The 22,352-nt window shown below is 36.4% G+C and overlaps 1 protein-coding gene across 3 annotated transcripts in view; it reads left to right on the forward strand.

Moving 5' to 3' along the window:
• Zpbp (zona pellucida binding protein) overlaps positions 1-22,352 on the forward strand; it is a 155,874-nt gene that overhangs the window by 52,944 nt on the left and 80,578 nt on the right. For all 3 annotated transcript variants that reach the window (XM_021177972.3, XM_085829110.1, XM_021177973.3), the window contains exons 5-6: positions 966-1,184; positions 5,361-5,437. In XM_021177972.3, coding sequence (XP_021033631.1) covers positions 966-1,184; positions 5,361-5,437 — 296 coding nt within the window. The remainder of the gene's footprint in view (positions 1-965; positions 1,185-5,360; positions 5,438-22,352) is intronic.

Consider the following 22,352-nt stretch of genomic DNA (forward strand, 5'->3'; position numbering starts at 1 on the left):
TATAATTTTAATTTATTTTAATGCCTCCTATAACAGCTTTCTTTTAGTTCCTTCTAAGAAAATTAAAGAGTGATTTGTAATTTCTTGAAGTTCGGGTATGGATAGTCATTGACTTTCATTAATATTCATAGATGAGACTAGTTGGCTCCTTGGCAGTTAAAAGCTGCCCTATCTCTAAGTAATAAGTTTGTTAGTAGTCAGTGTATAAACTTTAAAATATAGGTAAGAAAATGGACAGTGGTAAGTGACTTCAGTGTGAGTTAGAGGCTCAAAATGTGAGCCCAAAGAAGGCAGCAAGGAAGTCCTTGGTTGGCTAAAGAACTCTTGTCTTACAAGATGACTTTTAAAGTTTTTATTATTATGAATTTATTTTCATTTTTTGGATTTATTGTACCTTTCTTGTAAGATTTAGTGATCTGTACTAAAAATCTGTCTTAAGCTTCAGATACTGTACTGAAATTAACTAAAACTAACTATATATTTATTAAAAATATATTTAAGATATTTTGCTACTTATATCTGGGATTTCTTCTAAAATTTAATGTTTTAAAGCATAACAGTGTGATTTCTTCTCTCTATATAATTCTTCTGTATAAATCTTCAAAGATATGCCAGCAATAGAACAGTAGTGTAGAGATCAGCCTCACTAGGGTTGAATCTTAACTTTGGCAGTGTTGGCCATAGACAAGATTTTTATAACTCGATTTCTTGGTTCCTGACACAATATCAATAATGTAAATCTTAAATGATGGAAAAGTTTAACTCAGTCACTACTTTAGAGTCTCTGTGATAATATTTCAAACCTCTAGTATACTGTGAGATAGTAGTTTGTTAAGGAAGGAGAATATAGCTACTTATTGGAAAATATAAATTTATTTCAAATACTTATATATTTAAAATAGTTACCATGCATTTGAATTGCATGAATAATCATGTTTTTGTCTTTTTCTTCTTAATTTCTCTAGCTTATCGTGAACCTCGGTTTTATTATCAGTTCACAGCTCGATACCATGCAGCTCCCTGCAATAGTATCTATAACATTTCTTTTGAGAAGAAACTTCTTCAGATTTTAAGTAAACTGGTTCTTGACCTTTCCTGTGAAATATCCTTGATTAAGTCTGAATGCCATCGTGTTAAAATGCAAAGAGCTGGTTTGCAAAATGAATTGTTCTTCACATTTTCAGGTAAATATACAAAATATTTTAAAGAAAGACAATTTGAGAACACAACCACCTGTTTAGAATATGAATGTTACCAGTATAAATGTATTTCTTCCTCTTTGCTTTAACTTAATGCTAATAGCCTTCCTAATAAAGTCCTGCTGATTGATGCTGTTAGTGGAAGAACTTGACTTGTGTGAACCTAGTGCCAATATACACAACTGAGCTGATGTTTTCTGTAAGAGCTGTAATTACTCTTAACCTCTGAGCCATCTTTCCAGCTACCACTGTTTACAATTTTAATGATATCTTCTTTAATTTAGTATATTGTTTCTTCCCCCTTTAAAAATTCAATTTGCTTACATTTTTCAAGTGGATGCTCACAATCATCTATAGGATGGAACACAGGGCCCCCAATGGGGGAGCTAGAGAAAGTACCCAAGGAGCTGAAGGGGTCTGCAACCCTATTGGTGGAACAACAATATGAACTAACCAGTACCCCCATTGCTTGTGTCTCTAGCTGCATATGTAGCAGAAGATGGCCTAGTTGGCCATCACCGGGAAGAGAGGCCCCTTGGTCTTGCAAACTTTATATGCCTCAAGTTTTCTTTTTATGAACTTCTGTTAAAATCAATCTGTGTCTTTCTTTTGTTTAAAAATGTCCTCATTGTTATTCTTGTGTGTTGATCTATTTGCATGTGGGTTTATGTGTTCCAGTGTGCACATGGAGGTCAGAGGACTCTTTGTGGAGGTTGTACTTTTGTTCTACTTCTACACAGTTCCTGGAAACAAACTCAGGTCTTGGGTCATTTTTTTCTTTCTTTCTTTCTTTCTTTTTTTTTTTTTTCTTTTTTCCGAGACAGGGTTTCTCTGTATAGCCCTGGCTGTCCTGGAACTCACTCTGTAGACCAGGCTGGCCTGGAACTCAGAAATCTGCCTACTTCTGCCTCCTGAGTGTTGGGATCAAAGGCGTGCGCCAACATGCCTGGCTCATTTCTTTTTCCTCATGCCCCATCCATGTCTTTTCTAATTGTTGTCAGTGGTATAAACATCTTTACTAGACACTTCTCTCTGCTCTTCACTTCATGTCACAGATTTTGTTAAGTTTATTTTATTTTGATTAAAAGTATTTGCTTTTTCTTGATACTTCATATATTTTGCATTAATGTATTTCTTATTGTCCAAATACTTGAGGATTTTCAGTCTGTTTTTCTGGCAGTGATTCTACCTTAATCCATTTTTGGCTTGGATGCATAAACTGCATGATTTCTAGTCTTTAATATTTCAAGGTTATTTTTATTATTTAAACAATTTTTATTAGATATTTTCTTCATTTACAATTCAAATGCTATCCCAAAAGCCCCTTATACCCTCCCCCCGCCCTGCTCCCCAACCGACCCACTTCTGCTTCCTGGCCCTGGCATTTTCCTGTATTGGGGCATATAATTCAAGGTGATTTTTATGGCTCAAATGAGGTGAGTTTATTGTGAATATTTGATGTGAGTTTGAGAAGAATATGTATTCTGCATTGCTATATAAAAATATCTCTATCAGTTCAGTTAATGAAAGATGCTCTATGAGTTAACCATATTCTATTTCATATTATGATTTCTTTGTTTTTAGTTACCAATAGAGAAAAATATTGAGAAACAATACTAGATTTTGCTAGTTTTCTTACAGTTCTTTCAATTTTTTCTTTAACTAGGTATGTGTGTGTGTGTGTGTGATGTGCATATTTGGGGGACAGAGCTTGACCTTGGATATCATCCTCTGTCACTTTGCAAGTTGTTCTTTGGAAATGGGATCTCTTGCTGCACTTGTACTTTGCTCTGTTTACTTTTCTGACCAGCCAGGTCCTGCCTCTGCAGATTAGTCCTGGCATTGCAGATTCATGTCATCATTAAAGTCCTCACCTTTGTTCCATGAGTGCTGGGAATCTGAACTTGGGTCTTCACTATCCAACCATCAAATACATCTACTCATGTTGTTCAAGACATAGGTAACAAGGATTCTTAAATCGTTGTGAAGAATCAACCCTACTGTCATTATATAATAACTTTATTCTTTCTTGAAACCAGGAAAATCTTTTTTTTTTTCATTCTGATTTCTATTACATATGAGAAAAACATTGTTTCTCCTGCTTCTTTTGTGTTCATGTAAGCTGCAGTGTATTTTCCCCATCTCTTCCTTGTATTCTGTGTTTATCCTTACCCATAGAGACCTTAATATAGGTCTCTATGGAAAACTTGCACTCTGGCCTTAAAAATAAAATGATAAATTATATCTTAGTTCTTAGTATTGTATAGCCCTTATGACAAATTCTTTTTTCTCCATTCTGAATTATTTCTCTGTCTTTTTCTGATGTTTGTTTATAGGATGTTTTATATAGAAGTGAAATTTCTTGTGAAATTTATGACATGTAAGATTTGAGGCAATTGGCCATTTTTTGCTCAAATAAATTACTCTTACCTATATTGATCTATATGTTGTCCTGTGACTCACTGTGCCTTTTCACCTTCATTCTCCTCGTTTTCCTTTTCCTCCTCCTTCTCCTCCTCTTCTTTTAAAGACTTATTTATTTTATTTATATGAGTACACTGTAGCTGTCTTCAGACACACCAAAAGAGGGCATCAGATCTCATTACAGATGGTTTGAGCCACCATGTGAATACGGGGATTTGAACTCAGGACCCCTGGAAGAGCTCTTAACTGCTGAGCCATGTCTGCAGCCCTGTTCTCTTCTTTTCTTTTGATCAGATTTCAGTGACATATCTTTAAGTTTCCCAATTGTTTCTCCAAACTGTTCAAAGATGTTGTTAAATTTTTTCAGTGAATTCCTTTCAGCTATAATTCCATGCCTTAGTTATTAGATGACATTTTATAATTTATTATATTATTAATATTCTTTTCATGACAACATTTTCTTTTTTCTTTAGTCCTTTGTCCATTATTTCCTTCAGCTCTTTGAGCATATTAAAAATTGTTCTCAGAGATTTTCTATATTATCTAGTAACAGCTCCATGCAAAATTGTTTGTAAGATTGTGAGAAAATGAGTTGATTAACATTATGCATTCAAATGACCTAGGGTTTATTTGAAAATAGTTTGAATGGCTAAATAGTTCTAAATATGAAAATAGTGGAATGGCTAAAAGGATGTAAGTAGTATTAATGGGAAAATTATCAAGATTACTTTTGGCTAATTTACAAGTAATTTTAAATAGAAAACTGAAGTACTTACAGTTGTTATTTTTTTTTATTCTTTTAGCTTAAAAAATGACAAAACTTAAGTATGTTTTATTGTTTGTTTTGGTTTTTGCTCTTGGTTTTTTTGGTAGAGTATAAGGTAGAAGTCTTAAAATATAAAACAGTATGTTTTTTAATTAGTTAATAGATACAGGATGAATAACAGTTTTTCATATATTTTTATTAGTTCTGGGATTTAACAAAGGTATTTGGTTATAAGATTAACTTTATACTCTGTAAGTATCAGGTTCTGGAAATCTTTGAAGCGCCTGTTTCTTACCTCAGCTTTGAGCTTGATGTCTTAGGACAGCAGGAGTTTCCCCCATGACCTTGCACAGATATTCATCAGTCCAATATTGCTATGCCCATTGAGTTTTTCTGATGCTCATTTATTTTAAATAAAGAGAAATATATTTTGCATATAGTTGTTCCTATATGGGAATAAATATATATGTGCTGGTATGCATGAAAATATTTATTATATTGGTTAAAAGTGGCCACAGCTTTAGTTCAAATCTCATTAAATTTCCAGTGTTATTGTTATAGTTTATCTTTCTCTTTTTAGTTTGTATTTGCACAATAAGCATTAACTTAGTGTAGTGAAATCAAATAGGTAAGAAGAGAGGTTGGTAAATAAAGAATGAATTTGTATACAGAATTAAAATATACTTTGTAAAATTTGAAGTAATTCTGTTGTTAAATACTACAAAGTATAAATATCTCAGCATCAGTTACTGGGAAACTTAATTTCTAAGATTATTGTAGAAATGGGGTTTTCCTGATTTATACACAACAAATACTTGGCTTAGAATTTTGCTGAGATATTTAGCATTAGAGAAAACTCCAGACTTAATAACGAGATAGTCATTGTTGACAAATAATGTTTCATTTTTCAGAATTTAAATATTTTGATAGAATATATAAGAATAAATATAAAATATAATATATTTTCTCAGTTGCATCTATAGACACAGAAAAAGGATCCAAGCCATGTACAGACCATAGTTGTGAAGCTTCCAAAAGATTATCTAAGGTATGTTCTGTGCTGGTGGAAGAGAATTGAATAAAAATGCTAATTGTTTAAGGACTCATCTTAGTCTTTGTGTTAGTTATGTGTAAAATACATAGAGCTGAGGGATTTCAACAACACAAAACTTCACCCACCACAAAATAAAAAAGTAGTATATTTGATACTTGACAAACACTTTAAATATAGCATTGTGTAATTGGTTATATAAAGAATGATTTCATTTATTTGGACTTATTTCACATGATTAATTAATTTATATTAAGAAGAAATCATGGCTGGTGTTTATTTAGTCAAATCAGTTTTCACATATGTTTGCATTTAGCTTTAAGTAATGCAGCTTTGCTAGACTCACTTGTTTTTACAGTTATCTCATGGATATTTAATATTTTTGTCATCATGCCATGCACAGATACAAGGTTACATCTTTCTCTTAAGTCTTCACTCATTTATCTTACTGAATTTGAATTGCTAGAGTCAGTACAACAATGAGAAGCTATGATGAGACTAGAGGTGTTTTTCCCCCTAGACTAAAAGCATTTTTTCTTCTGAAGAAAAGCATGATGGCAGCTTTAGGTGTTAACTTTAGTAGAGTGAGGTTTTCTTCTACTCTTCATTTACCAGACTATGCTATGAGTGGCTGTTAAATTTTGACTAGTACATTTTCTGATTTTCTTATTTAGGAAATATACATACCTGTATTATAGTTGTTAGTCTTATTAAGGATTTTATGACTTTCATATACTCTGTTCTATGCAATGTGTGTTATGTTATTTGTGGTCACATTTTAACACTGCTAGTACAAGTCAGCATGAATTCTTTGAGGATTTTAGTGGGAAATTATCAATTTTGGCTTAAAGTTTATTTTATAAGATCAGTAAGGACTCCGCCGAGAGTATTCAGCACAGGTGAGAGTGTGGAATACAGAAGCTGACAGCTTCTGGGACAGGCAGGAGCCACAGAGCTTCTAAGGCAGCCCCCTTTTCGGACCCCAGACATCCGGCTACTTTCCCAGCCAGCGGATAGGTGTGCACCCGGCCCGGGAGGGCTTTGCCTGAGCATCAGCAGTAGACATCTTGGTTCTCGGATTCCGCCGAGAGTATTCTGCACAGGTGAGTATTCTGCAACTCAGCTTCGGGACAGGTCCTGTTTTGGGCCTTCATCTTAGGCCAGGAGGGAGGTCCAAACGCCAGATATGTGTACACCTTCCCTGGAAGAGGAGACCTTGTCTGCAGAGAGTGCTTTGAGCACTGAAACTCAGAGGAGAGAGCAAGTCTCCCAGGTCTGCTGATAGAGGCTAACAGAATCACCTGAGGAACAAGCGCTAACCAGAGACAACTAAATCAACTAACTCCAGAGATTACCAGATTGGCGAAAGGTAAACGTAAGAATCTTACTAACAGAAACCAAGACCACTCACCATCACCAGAACCCAGCACTACCACCTTGCCCAGTCCAGGGCACCCCAACACACCCGAAAAGCTAGACCCGGATTTAAAAGCATATCTCATGATGACGGTACAGGACATCAAGAAGGACTTTAATAACTCACTCAAAGAAATACAGGAGAACACTGCTAAACAGGTAAAAGATCTTAAAGAGGAAGCACAAAAATCCCTTAAAGAATTACAGGAAAACACGACCAAACAGGTGATGGAATTGAAAAAAACCATCCAAGACCTAAAAAGGGAAGTAGACACAATAAAGAAAACCCAAAGTGAGGCAACGCTGGAGATAGAAACAATAGGAAAGAAATCTGGAACCATAGATGTGAGCATCAGCAACAGAATACAAGAGATGGAAAAGAGAATCTCAGGTGCAGAAGATTCCATGGAGAACATGGGCACAACAATCAAAGAAAATACAAAATGCAAAAAGATCCTAACTCAAAACATCCAGGAAATCCAGGACACAATGAGGAAACCAAATCTATGGATAATAGGAGTAGATGAGAATTAAGATTTTCAACTTAAAGAACCAGCAAATATCTTCAACAAAATTATAGAAGAAAACTTCCCAAACCTAAATAAAGAGATGCCCGTGAACACACAAGAAGCCTACAGAACTCCAAATAGACTGGACCAGAAAAAAGAAATTCCTCCCAACACATAATAATCAGAACAAACAATGCACTAAATAAAGATAGAATATTAAAAGCAGTAAGGGAAAGGGTTCAAGTAACATATAAAGGCAAGCCTATCAGAATTACACCAGATTTTTCACCAGAGACTATGAAAGCAAGAAGAGCTTGGACAGATGTTATACAGAAACTAAGAGAACACAAATGCCAACCCAGGATACTATACCCAGCCAAACTTTCAATTACCTTAGATGGAGAAACAAAAGTATTCCACAACAGAACCAAATTCACACATTATATTTCCACAAATCCCGCCCTTCTAAGGATAATAACAGAAAAAAAGCCAATACAAGGACTAAAATCACGTCCTAGAAGAAACAAGAAGGTAATCCCTCAACAAACCTAAAAGAAGACAGCCACAACAACAGAATGCCAACTTTAAGAACACAAATAATAGGAAGCAACAATTACTTTTCCTTAATATCTCTTAATATCAATGGACTCAGTTCCCCAATTAAAAGACATAGACTAACAGACTGGCTACACAAACAGGACCCAACATTTTGCTGCTTACAGGAAACCCATGTCAGGGAAAAAGATAGACACTACCTCAGAATGAAAGGCTGGAAAAAATTTTTCCAAGCAAATGGACTGAAGAAACAAGCTGGAGTAGCCATTCTAATATCTAATAAAATCGACTTCCAACCCAAGGTCATCAAAAAAGACAAGGAGGGGCACTTCATATTCATCAAAGGGAAAATCTTCCAAGAGGAACTCTCAATTCTGAATTTCTATGCTCCAAATACAAGGGCAGCCACATTCATTAAAGGAACTTTAGTAAAACTCAAAGCACACATTGCACCTCACAAAATAATAGGGGACTTCAACATACCACTTTCATCAATGGACAGATCATGGAAACAGAAACTAAGGAGGGATACAGTGAAACTAACGGAAGTTATGAAACAAATGGATCTAACAGATATCTACACAACATTTTATTCTAAAACAAAAGGATATACCTTCTTCTCAGCACCTCATGGTACCTTCTCCAAAATTGACCACATAATTGGACACAAAACAAGCCTCAACAGATACAAAAATATTGAAATTGTCCCATGCATCCTATCAGATCACCATGGACTAAGGCTGATCTTCAATAACAAAATAAAAAATAGAAAGCCAACATTCATGTGGAAACCGAAGAACACTCTCCTCAATGATACCTCGGTCAAGGAAGGAATAAAGAAAAAAATTAAGGATATTTTGAAGTTTAATGAAAATGAAGCCACAACATACCCAAACTTATGGGACACAATGAAAGCATTTCTAAGAGGAAAGCTCATAGCTCTGAGTGCCTCCAAAAGGAAACTAGAGAGAGCACACATTAGTAGTTTGACAACAAACCTAAAAGCTCTAGAACAAAAGGAAGGAAATTCACCCAAGAGGAGTAGGCGGCAGGAAATAATCAAACTCAGGGGCGAAATCAACCAAGTGGAAACAAGAAGAACTATTCATAGAATCAACCAAACGAGGAGCTGGTTCTTTGAGACAATCAACAAGATAGATAATTCCTTAGCCAGACTCACTAGAGGGCAGAGGGAAAGCATCCTAATTAACAAAATCAGAAATGAAAAGGGAGACATAACTACAGATCCTGAAGAAATCCAAAACACCATTAGATCCTTCTACAAAAGGCTATACTCAGCAAAACTGGAGAACCTGGATGAAATGGACAAGTTTCTAGACAGATACCAGGTACCAAAGTTAAATCAAGATCAGGTTAATGATCTAAACAGTTCTATATCCCCTAAAGAAATAGAAGCAGTCATTAATAGTCTCCAACCAAAAAAAAGCCCAGTACCAGATGGGTTCAGTGCAGAGTTCTATCAGACCTTCAAAGAAGATCTAATCCCAGTTCTTCACAAACTATTCCACAAAATAGAAACAGTAGGTACTCTACCCAACACATTCTATGAAGCCACAATTACTCTGTTACCTATTCCACAAAAAGACCCAACAAAGATAGAGAACTTCAGACCAATTTCCCTTATGAATATCGATGCAAAAATCCTCAATAAAGTTCTTGCTAACCTAATCCAAGAACACATCAAAACAATCATCCATCCTGACCAAGTAGGTTTCATCCCAGGGATGCAGGGATGGTTCAATATATGGAAATCCATCACCGAAATCAAGTATATAAACAAACTCAAAGACAAAAACCACATATTGCCTGGTTAGATGCGGAGAAAGCATTTGACAAAATCCAACACCCATTCATGATAAAAATCTTGGAAAGATCAGGAATACAAGGCCCATACCTAATGATGATGAAAGCAATCTACAGCAAACCAGTAGCCAAGGAAATGGTGAGAAGCTGGAAGCATTCCCACTAAAATCAGGGACGAGACAAGGCTCTCCACTCTCTCCCTACCTATTCAACATTGTACTTGAAGTCCTAGCCAGAGCAATTAGACAACAAAAGGAGATCAAGGGGATACAAATTGGAAAGGAAGAAGTCAAAATATCACTTTTTGCAGATGATACGATAGCATATATAAGTGACCCTAAAAATTCCACCAGAGAACTCCTAAGCCTGATAAACAGCTTCAATGAAGTACCTGGATATAAAATTAACTCAAACAAGTCAATGTCCTTCCTGTACACAAAGGTTAAACAGTCTGAGGAAGAAATTAGGGAAACAAAACCCTTCTCAATAGTCACAAATGATATAAAATACCTTGGCGTGACTCTAACTAAGGAAGTCAAAGATCTGTATGATAAGAACTTCAAGTCTCTGAAGAAAGAAATTAAAGAAGATCTCAGAAGATGGAAAGATCTCCCATGCTCATGGATTGGCAGGATCAATATAGTAAAAATGGCTATCTTGCCAAAAGCAATCTACAGTTTGAATGCAATCCCTATCAAAATTCTAACTCAATTCTTCAACGAATTAGAAAGGGCAATCAGCTGATACATGTGGAATAACAAAAAACCTAGGATAGCAAAAACTCTTCTCAAGGATAAAAGAACCTCTGGTGGAATCACCATGCCTGACCTAAAGCTGTACTACAGAGCAATTGTGATAAAAACAGCATGGTACTGGTATAGCGACAGACAAGTAGACCAATGGAATAGACTTGAAGACCCAGAAATAAACACACACACCTATGGTCCCTTGATCTTTGACAAGGGAACTAAAATCATCCCGTGGAAAAAAGACAGCATTTTCAACAAAAGGTGCTGGCACAACTGGCTGTTATCATGTAGAAGAATGTGAAGTGATCTATTCCTATCTCCTTGTACTAAGGTCAAATCTAAGTGGATTAAAGAACTCCACATAAAACCAGAGACATTGAAACTTATAGAGGAGAAAGTGGGGAAAAGCCTGGAAGATATGGGCACAGGGGGAAAATTCCTGAATACAACAGCAATGGCTTGTGCTGTAAGATTGGGAATCAACAAATGGGACCAAATAAAATTGCAAAGCTTCTGTAAGGCAAAAGACACCGTCAATAAGACAAAAAGGCTACCAACAGATTGGGAAAGGATCTTTTCCTATCCTAAATCAGATAGGGGACTAATATCCAGTATATATAAAGAACTCAAGAAGGTGGGCTACAGAAAATCAAATAACCCCATTAAAAATGGGGCTCAGAGCTAAACAAAGAATTCTCACCTGAGGAATACCGAATGGCTGAGAAGCACCTGAAAAAATGTTCAGCATCCTTAATCATCAGGGAAATGCAAATCAAAACAACCCTGAGTTTCTACCTCAACCAGTCAGAATGGCTAAGATCAAAAATTCAGGTGACACCAGATGCTGGGGAGGATGTGGGGAAAGAGGAACACTCTTCCATTGTTGGTGGGATTGCAAGCATGTACAACCCTTCTGGAAATCAGTCTGGCGGTTCCTCAGAAAATTGGACATAGTAGTACCAGAGGATCAGGCAATACCTCTCCTGGGCATATATCCAGAAGATGTTCTAACTGGTAAGAAGGACACATGCTTATTATGTTCATATCAGCCTTATTTATAATAGCCAGAAGCTGAACAGAACCCAGATGTCCCTCAATAGAGGAATGGATACAGAAAATGTGGTACATTTACACAATGGAATACTACTCAGCTATTAAAAAGAATGAATTTATGAAATTACTAGGCAAATGGATGGACCTGGAGGGCTTCATCCTGAATGAGGTAACCCAATCACTAAAGAACTCACATGATATTTACTCACTGATAAGTGGATATTAGCCCAGAAACTTAGAATACCCAATATATAAGATACAATTTGTAAAACACATGAAACTCAAGCCGGGTGTGGTGGCACATGCCTTTAATCCTAGCACTTGGGAGGCAGAGGCAGGTGGATTTTTGAGTTCGAGGCCAGCCTGGTCTACAAAGTGAGTACCAGGACAGCCAGGGCTACACAGAGAGACCCTGTCTCGGAAAAAAAAAAAAAAAAAAAAAACATGAAACCCAAGAAGAACGAAGACTAAAGTGTGGCCACTTTGCCCCATCTTAGAATTGGGAACAAAACCCATGGAAGGAGTTACAGAGACAAAGTTTGGAGCTGAGACGAAAGGATGGACCATCTAGATTCTGCCATATCCGGGGATCCATCCCATAATCAGCCTCTAAAAGCTTACACCATTGCATACACTAGCAAGATTTTGCTGAAAGGACCCTTATATAGCTGTCTCTTGTGAGGCTATTCTTGGGCCTAGCAAACACAGAAGTGGATGCTCATAGTCATCAATAAGATGGAACACAGGTTCCCCAATGGAGGAGCTAGAGAAAGTACCCAAGGAGCTAAAGGGAACTGCAACTCTATAGGTGGAACAACAATATGAACTAACCAGTACCCCCTGGAGCTCGTGTCTCTAGCTGCATATGTATCAGAAGATGTCCTAGTTGGCCATCAGTGGAAAGAGAGTCCATTGGTCTTGCAAACTTTATATGCCTAAGTACAGGGGAACGACAGGGCCAAGAAGTGGGGGGCAGGGGGGAGTGGAGAGTTGGGGGAGGGCATGGGGGACTTTTGGGATGGTATTGGAAATGTAAATGAAGAAAATCCGTAATTTAAAAAAAGGAAAAAAAAAAAACTAAACTTGGAATTGTTTCTGTCTTTCCTACCTTTGCAGCATTCTTGTAATGTCTCAAGCAGATTGTCTGATGAAACAAATGCATAGCAAAGCGAGATATTAGGAGGACATATCTGACTTTTCACTGTAGAGTTCATTCATTGTGCAGCATCTTTCCGTTTTTGTCTATAATTTCTTTTTTGTGATGTAGTCATTTAGTAATTTCTGGTTTTGTCCTTGTTTCTTTTTATTTCTATTTTGGTATTATTCTTTAATAAGACAAAACTACTGTCTAATTTTTTTCCTAATCCAAAAACATTTCCTCTCCAAAAACATTTACCCCAAATATCTCATATCTATAATTTTCAAGATTCTTTAATAAATGTTTGTTTGTGTACCTTCCTTGTGGCAATGTTTATGACAGAGTAACTCAGCATGGGCATGTAAAATTCTTTTTTTATTATTTTTATTAGATATTTTCTTTATATACATTTCAAATGCTATCCCGAAATTTCCCTATACCCTCCTTCCCCCCTGTTCCCCTACCCACCCACTCCCACTTCTTGGCCCTGGCATTCCTCTTTATTGGGGCATATAAAGTTTGTAATACCAAGGGCCTCTCTTCCCAGTGATGGCCAACTAGGCCATCTTCTGCTACATATGCAGGTAGAGACATGAGCTCTGGGGTACTGGTTAGTTCATATTGCTGTTCCACCTATAGGGTTGCAGACCCCTTCAGCTCCTTGGGTGCTTTCTCTAGCTTCTCCATTGGGGACCCTGTGCTCCATCTTATTGATGACTGTGAGCATCCACTTCTGTATTTGCCAGGCACTGGCATAGCCTCATACGAGACAGCTATAACAGGGTCCCTTCAGCAAAATCTTTCTGGCATTGTGCAATAGTGTCTGGGTTTGGTGGCTGATTATGGGATGGATCCCCGGGTGTAGTATTCTCTGGATAGTCCATCCTTTCATCTTAGCTCCATACTTTGTCTCTGTAACTCTTTTCATGGGTATTTTGTTCCCTATTCTAAGGAGGAATGAAGTATCCACCCATTGGTCTCCCCTCTTCTTGATTTTCTTGTGTTTTGCAAATTGTATCTTGGGTATTCTAAGTTTCTGGGCTAATATCCACTTATCAGTGAGTGCCTATCTACTGACTTCTTTTGTGATTGGGTTACCTCACTAAGGATGATATCCTCCAGATACATCCATTTGTCCAAGAATTTCATAAATCCATTCTTTTTAATAGCTGAGTAGTACACCATTGTGTAAATGTACCACATTTTCTGTATCCATTCTTCTGTTGAGGGACATCTGGGTTCTTTCCAGCTTCTGGCTATTATAAATAAGGCTTTGTATTTGTATTTCCCTAATGATTAAGGATGTTGAACATTTTTTTAGGTGCCTCTCACCCATTCGGTATTCCTCAGTTGAGAATTCTGTGTTTAGCTCTGAACCTCATTTTTAAATGGGGTTATTTGAATTTCTGGAGTCCACCTTCTTGAGCTCTTTGTATATATTGGATATTAGTCCCCAGGCATGTGGAATTCTTAATCACATGGTACATACAGGACACAGAGCTGTCTTTGTTATGTTTTGTTTTGTTTTTTTGTTTTGTTTTGTTTTTGAGACAGTGTCTCAATATATAATCTCATTGTTTACCAGAATTCATGTAGTTCAGACTGGCTTCAAATGGGAGAGACTACATCATCTTCCATCAGCAGTGGTAGACTTATAGGAATGCTTCTGGTAACAGAAGTGTTGCACTGTGCACATTTTTGCAGGTGACAGTATTTCTGTTCTCCGTTACGAAGCTATGATATATCAATGCAAATTCATATATGAAGTAAGGAAGGATTGAGGTTCATTTCCCCCCTCCATTTCCAGGTTTTTCTTCCATTAATTGGCTTAGCTTTCACTTTCCCTCACCCTTGGGCAATAATCTGAACCTATTGGTCAATCTTCAAACTCTGCTCAGTTTCAGTGACTGTGTTTACTCCAGTAAGACTTACTGTTTTTATTCCATAGCTATTTACCAAATCAATCAAGTTCTTTGGGCCCTTTGAAATTATTCTTATTCAAATTTGCTGGGTCTGTTTTTATTGTCACTTCTAAAGCAGTACAAAAATCAATAATTCCACACAAATATACTTAAATTAAGTTTAGCAGTACATGATACTTTTAAATGTATTTCGTCAAAATTGGGACTTTGAATACATTTGTTCTCCCTATTTATGAATGTATTAATTTTTTATTTATCTCCTCTTCAATTTTCCTTATTATACTTTAGTGTTTTTAACTTGTAGTATATGTACTATAGAAACCTCATGCATGTTTTATGTTAAAAATATTGTAAATATTTGAAAAATTAGTTTATTCTTATATACAAAATACATTTTTATTAATAGGATATAGTTGCACACTTCTTTTAAAGATTTACTTTTATTAACTTTATTGATCTGTGATCTGTGCATAGGAGTGCAGTCTGTGGAGACAGAGGCATTGGATATCCCTGGAGCTGGAGTTATGTAGTTATGAGGTATCCTATGTGGATGTGGGGAATAGAGCCTGTGTCCTCTGTAAGAGCAGTATATGGTCTCACTTCTCCAGCCCTGGGTACTGCTTTCTAATTCAGTTGATAATATTCAGTTGCATTTACTTGTTTTTTGCATGTTTGTCAGTACAATGGTGTTTTTATTACCGTGAATATGTAGTACAACTTGAAATCAGAAATGGTAACGCCTCTAGTAGTCTTCTTATGGCTCAGATGACCTTGGTGTGTGTGTGTGTTTGCATATAACATAAATGTTAAGGTTGTTTTTTAATGGATTTTGATCATATCATATTGTTTCTGTAAATTTCATTTGATAGAATGGCTGTTTTAACATTTTAATTCTTGCAATCTGCAGTCATGGAATATCTTTTTCTCAATGTCTTAAAATTATAATTAAAAAGCTCTCTCTTTTCCTTGGTTAAGTTTATTCCAAGGTTATCCTAATATTTTCTAGGTACTGTGAATAAGATTATTTCCCAGATTCCTTTTCCAATATTTTTAGCTTTCATATATGAGAAGGCTGTATATTTTGTGTTGATTTTGTACCCTGCCACTTTGCCAAAACCTTTTTTTTTTTTTAATAAGCTCTGGTTTCTGATTACATTAGGATCTCTTATGTATATAGTCATATTATCTGCAAATAGACATATTTTTATTTTCCTGTTTTCCATATTTTTATATCCTGTTTACTGCCTTCTGATGTTTTATTTTATATCTTAATTTTCAACTTGCTGTTTTAGGTAGGTGGAGGGAAAATAGACACCCTTGTCTTATTTCCATTCTTATTGGCAATGACTTAAGCTTTTATCCAGTTAGAATGATGCTGACTATATATTCAGCATATATGTCCTGTATTATGTTGCGTTATCCTCTCTTGATCACTTGTTTTTCCGTGACATCATAAAGTTGTGCCAGATTCTGTCAAAGGCATCTTCTCCATATATTGAGATGACCATATAATTTTGTAGTTTAGTCCATTAATGTGATGAATTGAATTTATTAAACCATTTCTCCTTGCTGGAAAAAAGCCCAACTTCATCATGATACATGATTTTTGTGACATAATTTTTGAATTCAATTTGCAAGTATTTCATTCAGAATTTATGTTCATCAAGGATATTGTTCTGTAATTTTGTTTTTATCATATCTTTGGTTTTATTATCAAGATAACAATGGCTTCATAATTGAGCACTGCTTTTAAGCATAAGTGCTTGACTGTACTTGACTTTCTAAAATAATACAACAGACACAATTTCAGATGGTGCAACCCCTGGGGTGTATAAGAAAATAGGCTGAACAATCTTGGGGAGCAAGTCAGTAAGCAGCATTCTTCCATGGCTTCTGCTTTAATTTCTGCATCTGGGCTCCTGCCCTGACTGCCTTAGATAATGGATGGTGACTTGGAAATGTAAGCTGAAGTAAAACTTCAGTGGCTTTTAGTCATGGTGTTTATCACATCATTAGAAACTCTAAGTATCTGTAGCAATGTCTTCTTTTTTATTTATAGTTTTGTTAATTTGGACCTTCTCTCTTGGATAATTTGGCCAAAGGTTTGTCATTCTTGTTCATTTTTTCAAAGAAACAACTCTTAATTTCATTAATTCTTTTTGTTATTGTTTTTATATTGTTAGTTGATGCCCTAATCTTAATTATTTCTCACTGTCTACAGCTTTGGGGTTTGGTTTATTCTTGTTCTCTGAGGTTGTAAACTTAGAAGCTATGTGAAATCTCAGGTTTTAAATACAGGTGCTTAGGACCACAAGCACTATTAGCACTGTCTTCATTTTGTCTGATAGATTTTGATATATTGTGCTTTAATTTTCACTCAGTTGTAGAATTTTTTTTATTTGTTTAGAGCCTAACACAGCATTAAGTGGTATAGTTTTACTTTATTTTTTTTGAAAATATTTGTTTTACATACAGCATTTTCTTTTTTAAAAAATTTATTTATTTATTTATTTATTTATTTACATGCCATATTTTATTCTCTCCTCCATGCTCCAACTCTTCCACATCCCATACCTCACCCCCCCACCCCACCACCCCCCCCACCCCCCCCCCCGTCTTCACGAGAATGTCACCACCACAAACCCACCTGATCTCTAAACTCCCTGGGGCCTCCAGTCTTCTTGAGGGTTGGGTGTATCATCTCTGAATGAACACAGACCTAGAAGTCCTCTGCTGCATGTGTGTTGGGGGCCTCATATCAGCTGGTGTATCCTGCCTGTTTGGTGGTCCAGTGTTTGAGAGATCTTGGGAGTCCAGATTAATTGAGACTACTGGTCCTCCTATAGGATTACCCTTCTTTTCATGGCCTCCTTTCCGAATTTGATGCCCAGTCTTCCTGCTTGAGGTGGACTCTATAAGTTCCCTACTGTCCCTGCTGTCGGGTAATTAATCTATGGTCCCTCCCTTTGAGTCCTGAGAGTCTCTCACCTCCCAGATCTTAGGTGCATTCTGGAGGATCCCCCACCTCCTACCTCCTGAGGTTTCCTGTTTCTATTCTTTCTTCTGGCCCTCAGGGTTTCAATCCTTTTCTCTCACCCAATACCAGATCAGGTTCCCCTCTTTCCCCCACTCCTGCCTGCCCCCCTCACCCCCGTCCACTTTCCATCACAGGTCCCTCCCTCCCTTACCACTTGTGATTGCTTTCTTTTCCCTCTCAAGTGGGATTAAGGTGTCCTCACTTGGGCACTTCAGCTTGTTGAACTTTTTAAGTTCTGTGGAGTGTATCTTGGGTACTCTGTACTTTTTTTTTCTTTGCTAATATCCACTTAGTAGTGAGTACATACCATGCATGTCCTTTTGGGTCTGAGTTACCTCACTCAGGATGATATTTTCTAGTTCCATTTACCTGAAAAGTCAGGATGTCCTTGTTCTTAACAGCTGAGTAGTATTCCATTCGTAAATGAACCACATTTTCCACATCCATTCTTCTGTCCTAGGACATCTAGGTTGTTTCCAGCTTCTGGTTATCACAAATAAGGCCATTATGAACATAGCAGAACACATGCCCCTGTGGCATGGTGGGGCATCTTTTAGGTATATTCCCAAGAGTGGTATAGCTGGATCTTCAGGTAGTTCTATTTCCAATTTTCTGGGGGAACCTCCAGATTGATTTCCAGAGTGGTTGTATTAGTTTGCAATCTAACCAGCAATGGAGGAATGTTCCTCTTTCTCTACATCCCTGCCAACATGTGCTGTCACCTTTGGTTTTTATCTTAGCCATTCTGATAGGTGTAAGGTGAAATCTCATTATTTTGATTTGTGTTTCTCTGATCACTACGGACTTTGAATATGTCTCTATGTGTTTCTCATCCATGTGAGATTCCTCAGTTGTGAAATCTCAGTTTAGTTGTATACCCCATAATTTGATATTTTGTGTGTGTGTGTGTGTGATTAGCTAGCCCTCTATTGGATGTGGGGTTAGTGAAGACTTTTTCCCAATCTATAGGTTGCTGATTTATCTTATTGACTATGTTCTTTGATGTACAGAAGCTTTCCAGTTTGATGAGGTCCCACGTATCAGTTCTTGATCTTAGAGCATGAGCCACATTGTAGTTCTGTTTAGGAAATTTCACCCTGTGCCAATGAGTTCAAGGCTCTTTCACACTTTCTCATCTATTAGATTCAGTGTATCTGGTTTTAGGTTGAGGACCTTGAACCACTTGGATTTGAGCTTTGTGCAGGGTGACAAATATGGGTCTATTTTTATTTTTCTACATACATATAGTTTGATAGACCAGCTGCATTTTTTGAAAATACTTTCTCTTTTCCATTGTATATTTTTGCATCTTTGCAAAGATTAAGTGTCTGTAAGTGTGTGGTTTTATTTCTGGGTCTTCAATTCTATACCAATGATCAATGTGTCTGTCTCTATATCAATACCATGCAGTTTTTATCACTAATGCTCTGCAGTAAGCTTGATATCAGGGATGGTGATTGTCCCAGACATCCTTTTATTGTTAAGAATTGTTTTCACTATTCTGTGTTTTGTTTGTTTGTTTGTTTGGTTGGTTTTTTGCCTTTACATATGAATTTGAGAATTGCTCTTTTGATGTCTTTGAAGAATCATGTTAGGATTTTGATGTGGATTTCTTTGAATCTTTAGATTGCCTTTGGTAGGATGGCCATTTTTACTATGTTAATTCTGCCAATCCATGAGCATAGTAGATCTCTCCATTTTCTGAGATCTTCGATTTCTTTCTTGAGAGACTTGAAGTTATTGACATATAGGTCTTGTTTGGTTAGAATTACCTTAAGATATTTTATATTATTTGTGGCTATTGTGAAGGCAGTTGTTTCCCTAATTTTTTTCTCAGCCTGTTTTTATTCTTTGTATAAAGGAAGGCTACTGATTTATTTGAGTTAATTTTATATCCGGCCACTTAGCTGTAGTTGTTTATCAGTTACAGAAGTTCTTTGGTAGAATTTTTGGGTCACTTGTATATACTATCATATCATCTGCAAACAGTGATACTTTTTTTCTTCTTTGCCATTTTGTATCCCCTTGATCTCTTTTTGTTGTCTTATTGTTCTAACTAGCACTTGGAGTACTATATTGAATAGATATGGGGAGAGTGGACATCCTTGTCTTGTCCCCAATTTCAGGGATTGCTTCAAGTATGTCTGCATTTAATTTGATATTGGCTATTGATTTGCAGTTAATTGCTTTTATTATTTTAGGCATGAGCCTTGAATTCCTGATCTCTCTAATACTTTTAACATGAAGGGATGTTTATTTTGTCAAATGCTTTTTCTGCTTCTAAGGAGATGATCATGTTATTTTTTTCTTTGATTTTGTTTATATAGTGGATTATGTTCATGGATTTCGTATATTAAACCAACCTTGCATCCCTAGGATGAAGCCTACTTGATCATGATGAATGATAGTTTTGATGTGTTCTTGGATTTGGTTTGCAAGAATTTTTTTGAGTAATTTTGCATCGATATTCATAAGGGAGATTGGTCTGCAGTTCTCTTTTTTGGTTGGGTCCTTGTATGGTTTAGGAATCAGAGTAATTGTGGCTTCATAGAATGTGTTAGGTAGTGTTCCTTCTCTTTCTATTTGATGGAATAGTTTGAGGAAAATTGGTATCAGGTCTTCTTTGAAGGTCTGATAGAATTCTGCACTTAACCTTCTGACCCTGGGCTCTTTTTTGGTTGCAAGGTTTTTAATGACTTCTATTTCTTTATGTAATATGGGCCTGTTTAGATAATTTGTCTGCTCTTGATTTAAATTTGGTATGTGGCATCTGTCTAGAAAACCATCCATTTCATCTAAATTTTCCAGTTCTGTTGAGAATAGGCTTTAATAGGAGAATCCGATGATTTTTTTAAAATTTCCTCCCTTTCTGTTGTTATGTCTCCCTTTTCATTTCTGATTTTTGTTAACTTGGATACTGCCTCTTGGCCCTTTAGTTAGTTTGGCTAAGGGTTTATCTATCTTGTTGATTCTCTCAAAGAACCAGCTTTTGGTTTTGTGATATATATATATCACAAATTTTTTTTTCCTATTTGATTTTGGCCCAGAGTTTGACTATTTCTTGCCTTTTACTCCTCTTGAGTGAGTTTGTTTCTCTTTGTTCTAGAAATCTCAGGTGTGCTTTAAGTTGTTAGTGTAAGATTTCTCCAGTTTCTTTACTAGGGCCCTTAGTGCTATGGACTTTCCTATTAGCACTGCTTTCATTGTGTCCCATAAGTTTGGGTATGATGGGTCAACATTATCATTAAATTCTAGGACGTCTTTAACTTCTTTTTCATTTCTTCTTTGACCAAGTTATTGAGTAAAGAGTTGTTCAGTTTCCACATATATGTGGGCTTTCTGTAGTTTGTGTGTGTGTGTGTGTGTGTGTGTGTGTGTGAGACTAATTATATGGTCGATTTCGGAGAAGGTGTATTCTTTTGTTTAGGGTGAAATGTTTTGGTTCATAACCTCTCTTAGTTTCACTGTGTTTCTGCTTAGTTTCTGTTTCAATAATCTGTCTGTTGGTGAGAATGGGGTGTTGAAGTCTCCGACTATTATTGTGTTTTGAGTAAAGTTTCTTTTATGAATGTGGGTGCTCTTGCTTTTGGGGGCACAGATGTGCAGAACTGAGACATTCTCTTTGTGGATTTTCTCTTTGATGAATATGAAATGTCCTTCATCACACTTGATATCTTTTAGTTGAAAGTCTATTTTATTGTATATTAGGATGGCAACTCCTGCTTGTTTCCTGGGGCATTTTCTTGGAAGACCTTTTTCCATCCTGCTACTCTGAGATAGAAACTGTCTTTGTTATTGAGGTGTGCTTCTTATATGCAGCAAAACGCTGGATCTTGTTTGTGTATCCAGTCTATTAGCTTATGTCTTTATAGGTGAGTTGAGTCAATTAATATTCAGAGATATTAAAGAGATATAACTGTTGATTCCTGATATGTTTGTTTTTGTAGGTGGGTTTATGTGCTTGTGGTTCTCTCCTTTTGGCTTTGTTGTGAGATGCTTAATATGTTGTCCTTTCTTTGGTGTAGGTAACTTCCTTATGTAGTAGTTTTCTTCTAGGATCCTCTGTAGGGCTGGGTTGGCAGATAGATACTGTTTGAATTTGGTTTTGTCCTGGAATATTTTGTTTTTTCCAAAATATTTTGCTGGGTATAGTAGCCTGGGCAGGCATTTGTGTTCTCTTAGAGTCTGTATGACCTCTTACCAGGCTCTTTTGGCTCTTATTACCTCTGTTGAGAAGTCTGGTATAATTTTGATAGGTCTACCTTTCTATGTTACTTGACTTTTTTCTCTTACTGCTCTTAATATTCTTTTTTTGTTCTGTGTCTCTAGTGTTTTGATTATTATGTAATGAGAGGATTTTCTTTTCTGGTCCCATTTATTTAGTATTCTATATGTAGGCTTCTTGTACTTTTATGGCCATCTCTTTCTTTAGGTTGGGGAAGTTTTCTTCTGTGATTTTGTTGAAGACATTTTCAGGTCCATTGAGCTGGGAATCTTCGTTCTTCTCTATTCTGATTATTCTTAGATTTGGTCTTTTCATTGTGTCCTGAATTTCCTGAATGCTTTGGGTTAGCAGTTTTTTATGTTTTGAAATTTCTTTGACAGTTGTGTCAATCTCCTCTATGATATCTTCTGCACCTGAGATTCTCTTTTTTTCCCCCTTGTATTCTGTTGGTAATTCCTGACCTCTTTCCTAGGTTTTCCATTTC

This window comes from Mus caroli, unplaced genomic scaffold (genome assembly GCF_978045245.1).
Source record: "Mus caroli unplaced genomic scaffold, Mus_caroli_1 scaffold_13, whole genome shotgun sequence".
In the NCBI taxonomy this organism is placed as follows: domain Eukaryota; kingdom Metazoa; phylum Chordata; class Mammalia; order Rodentia; family Muridae; genus Mus; species Mus caroli.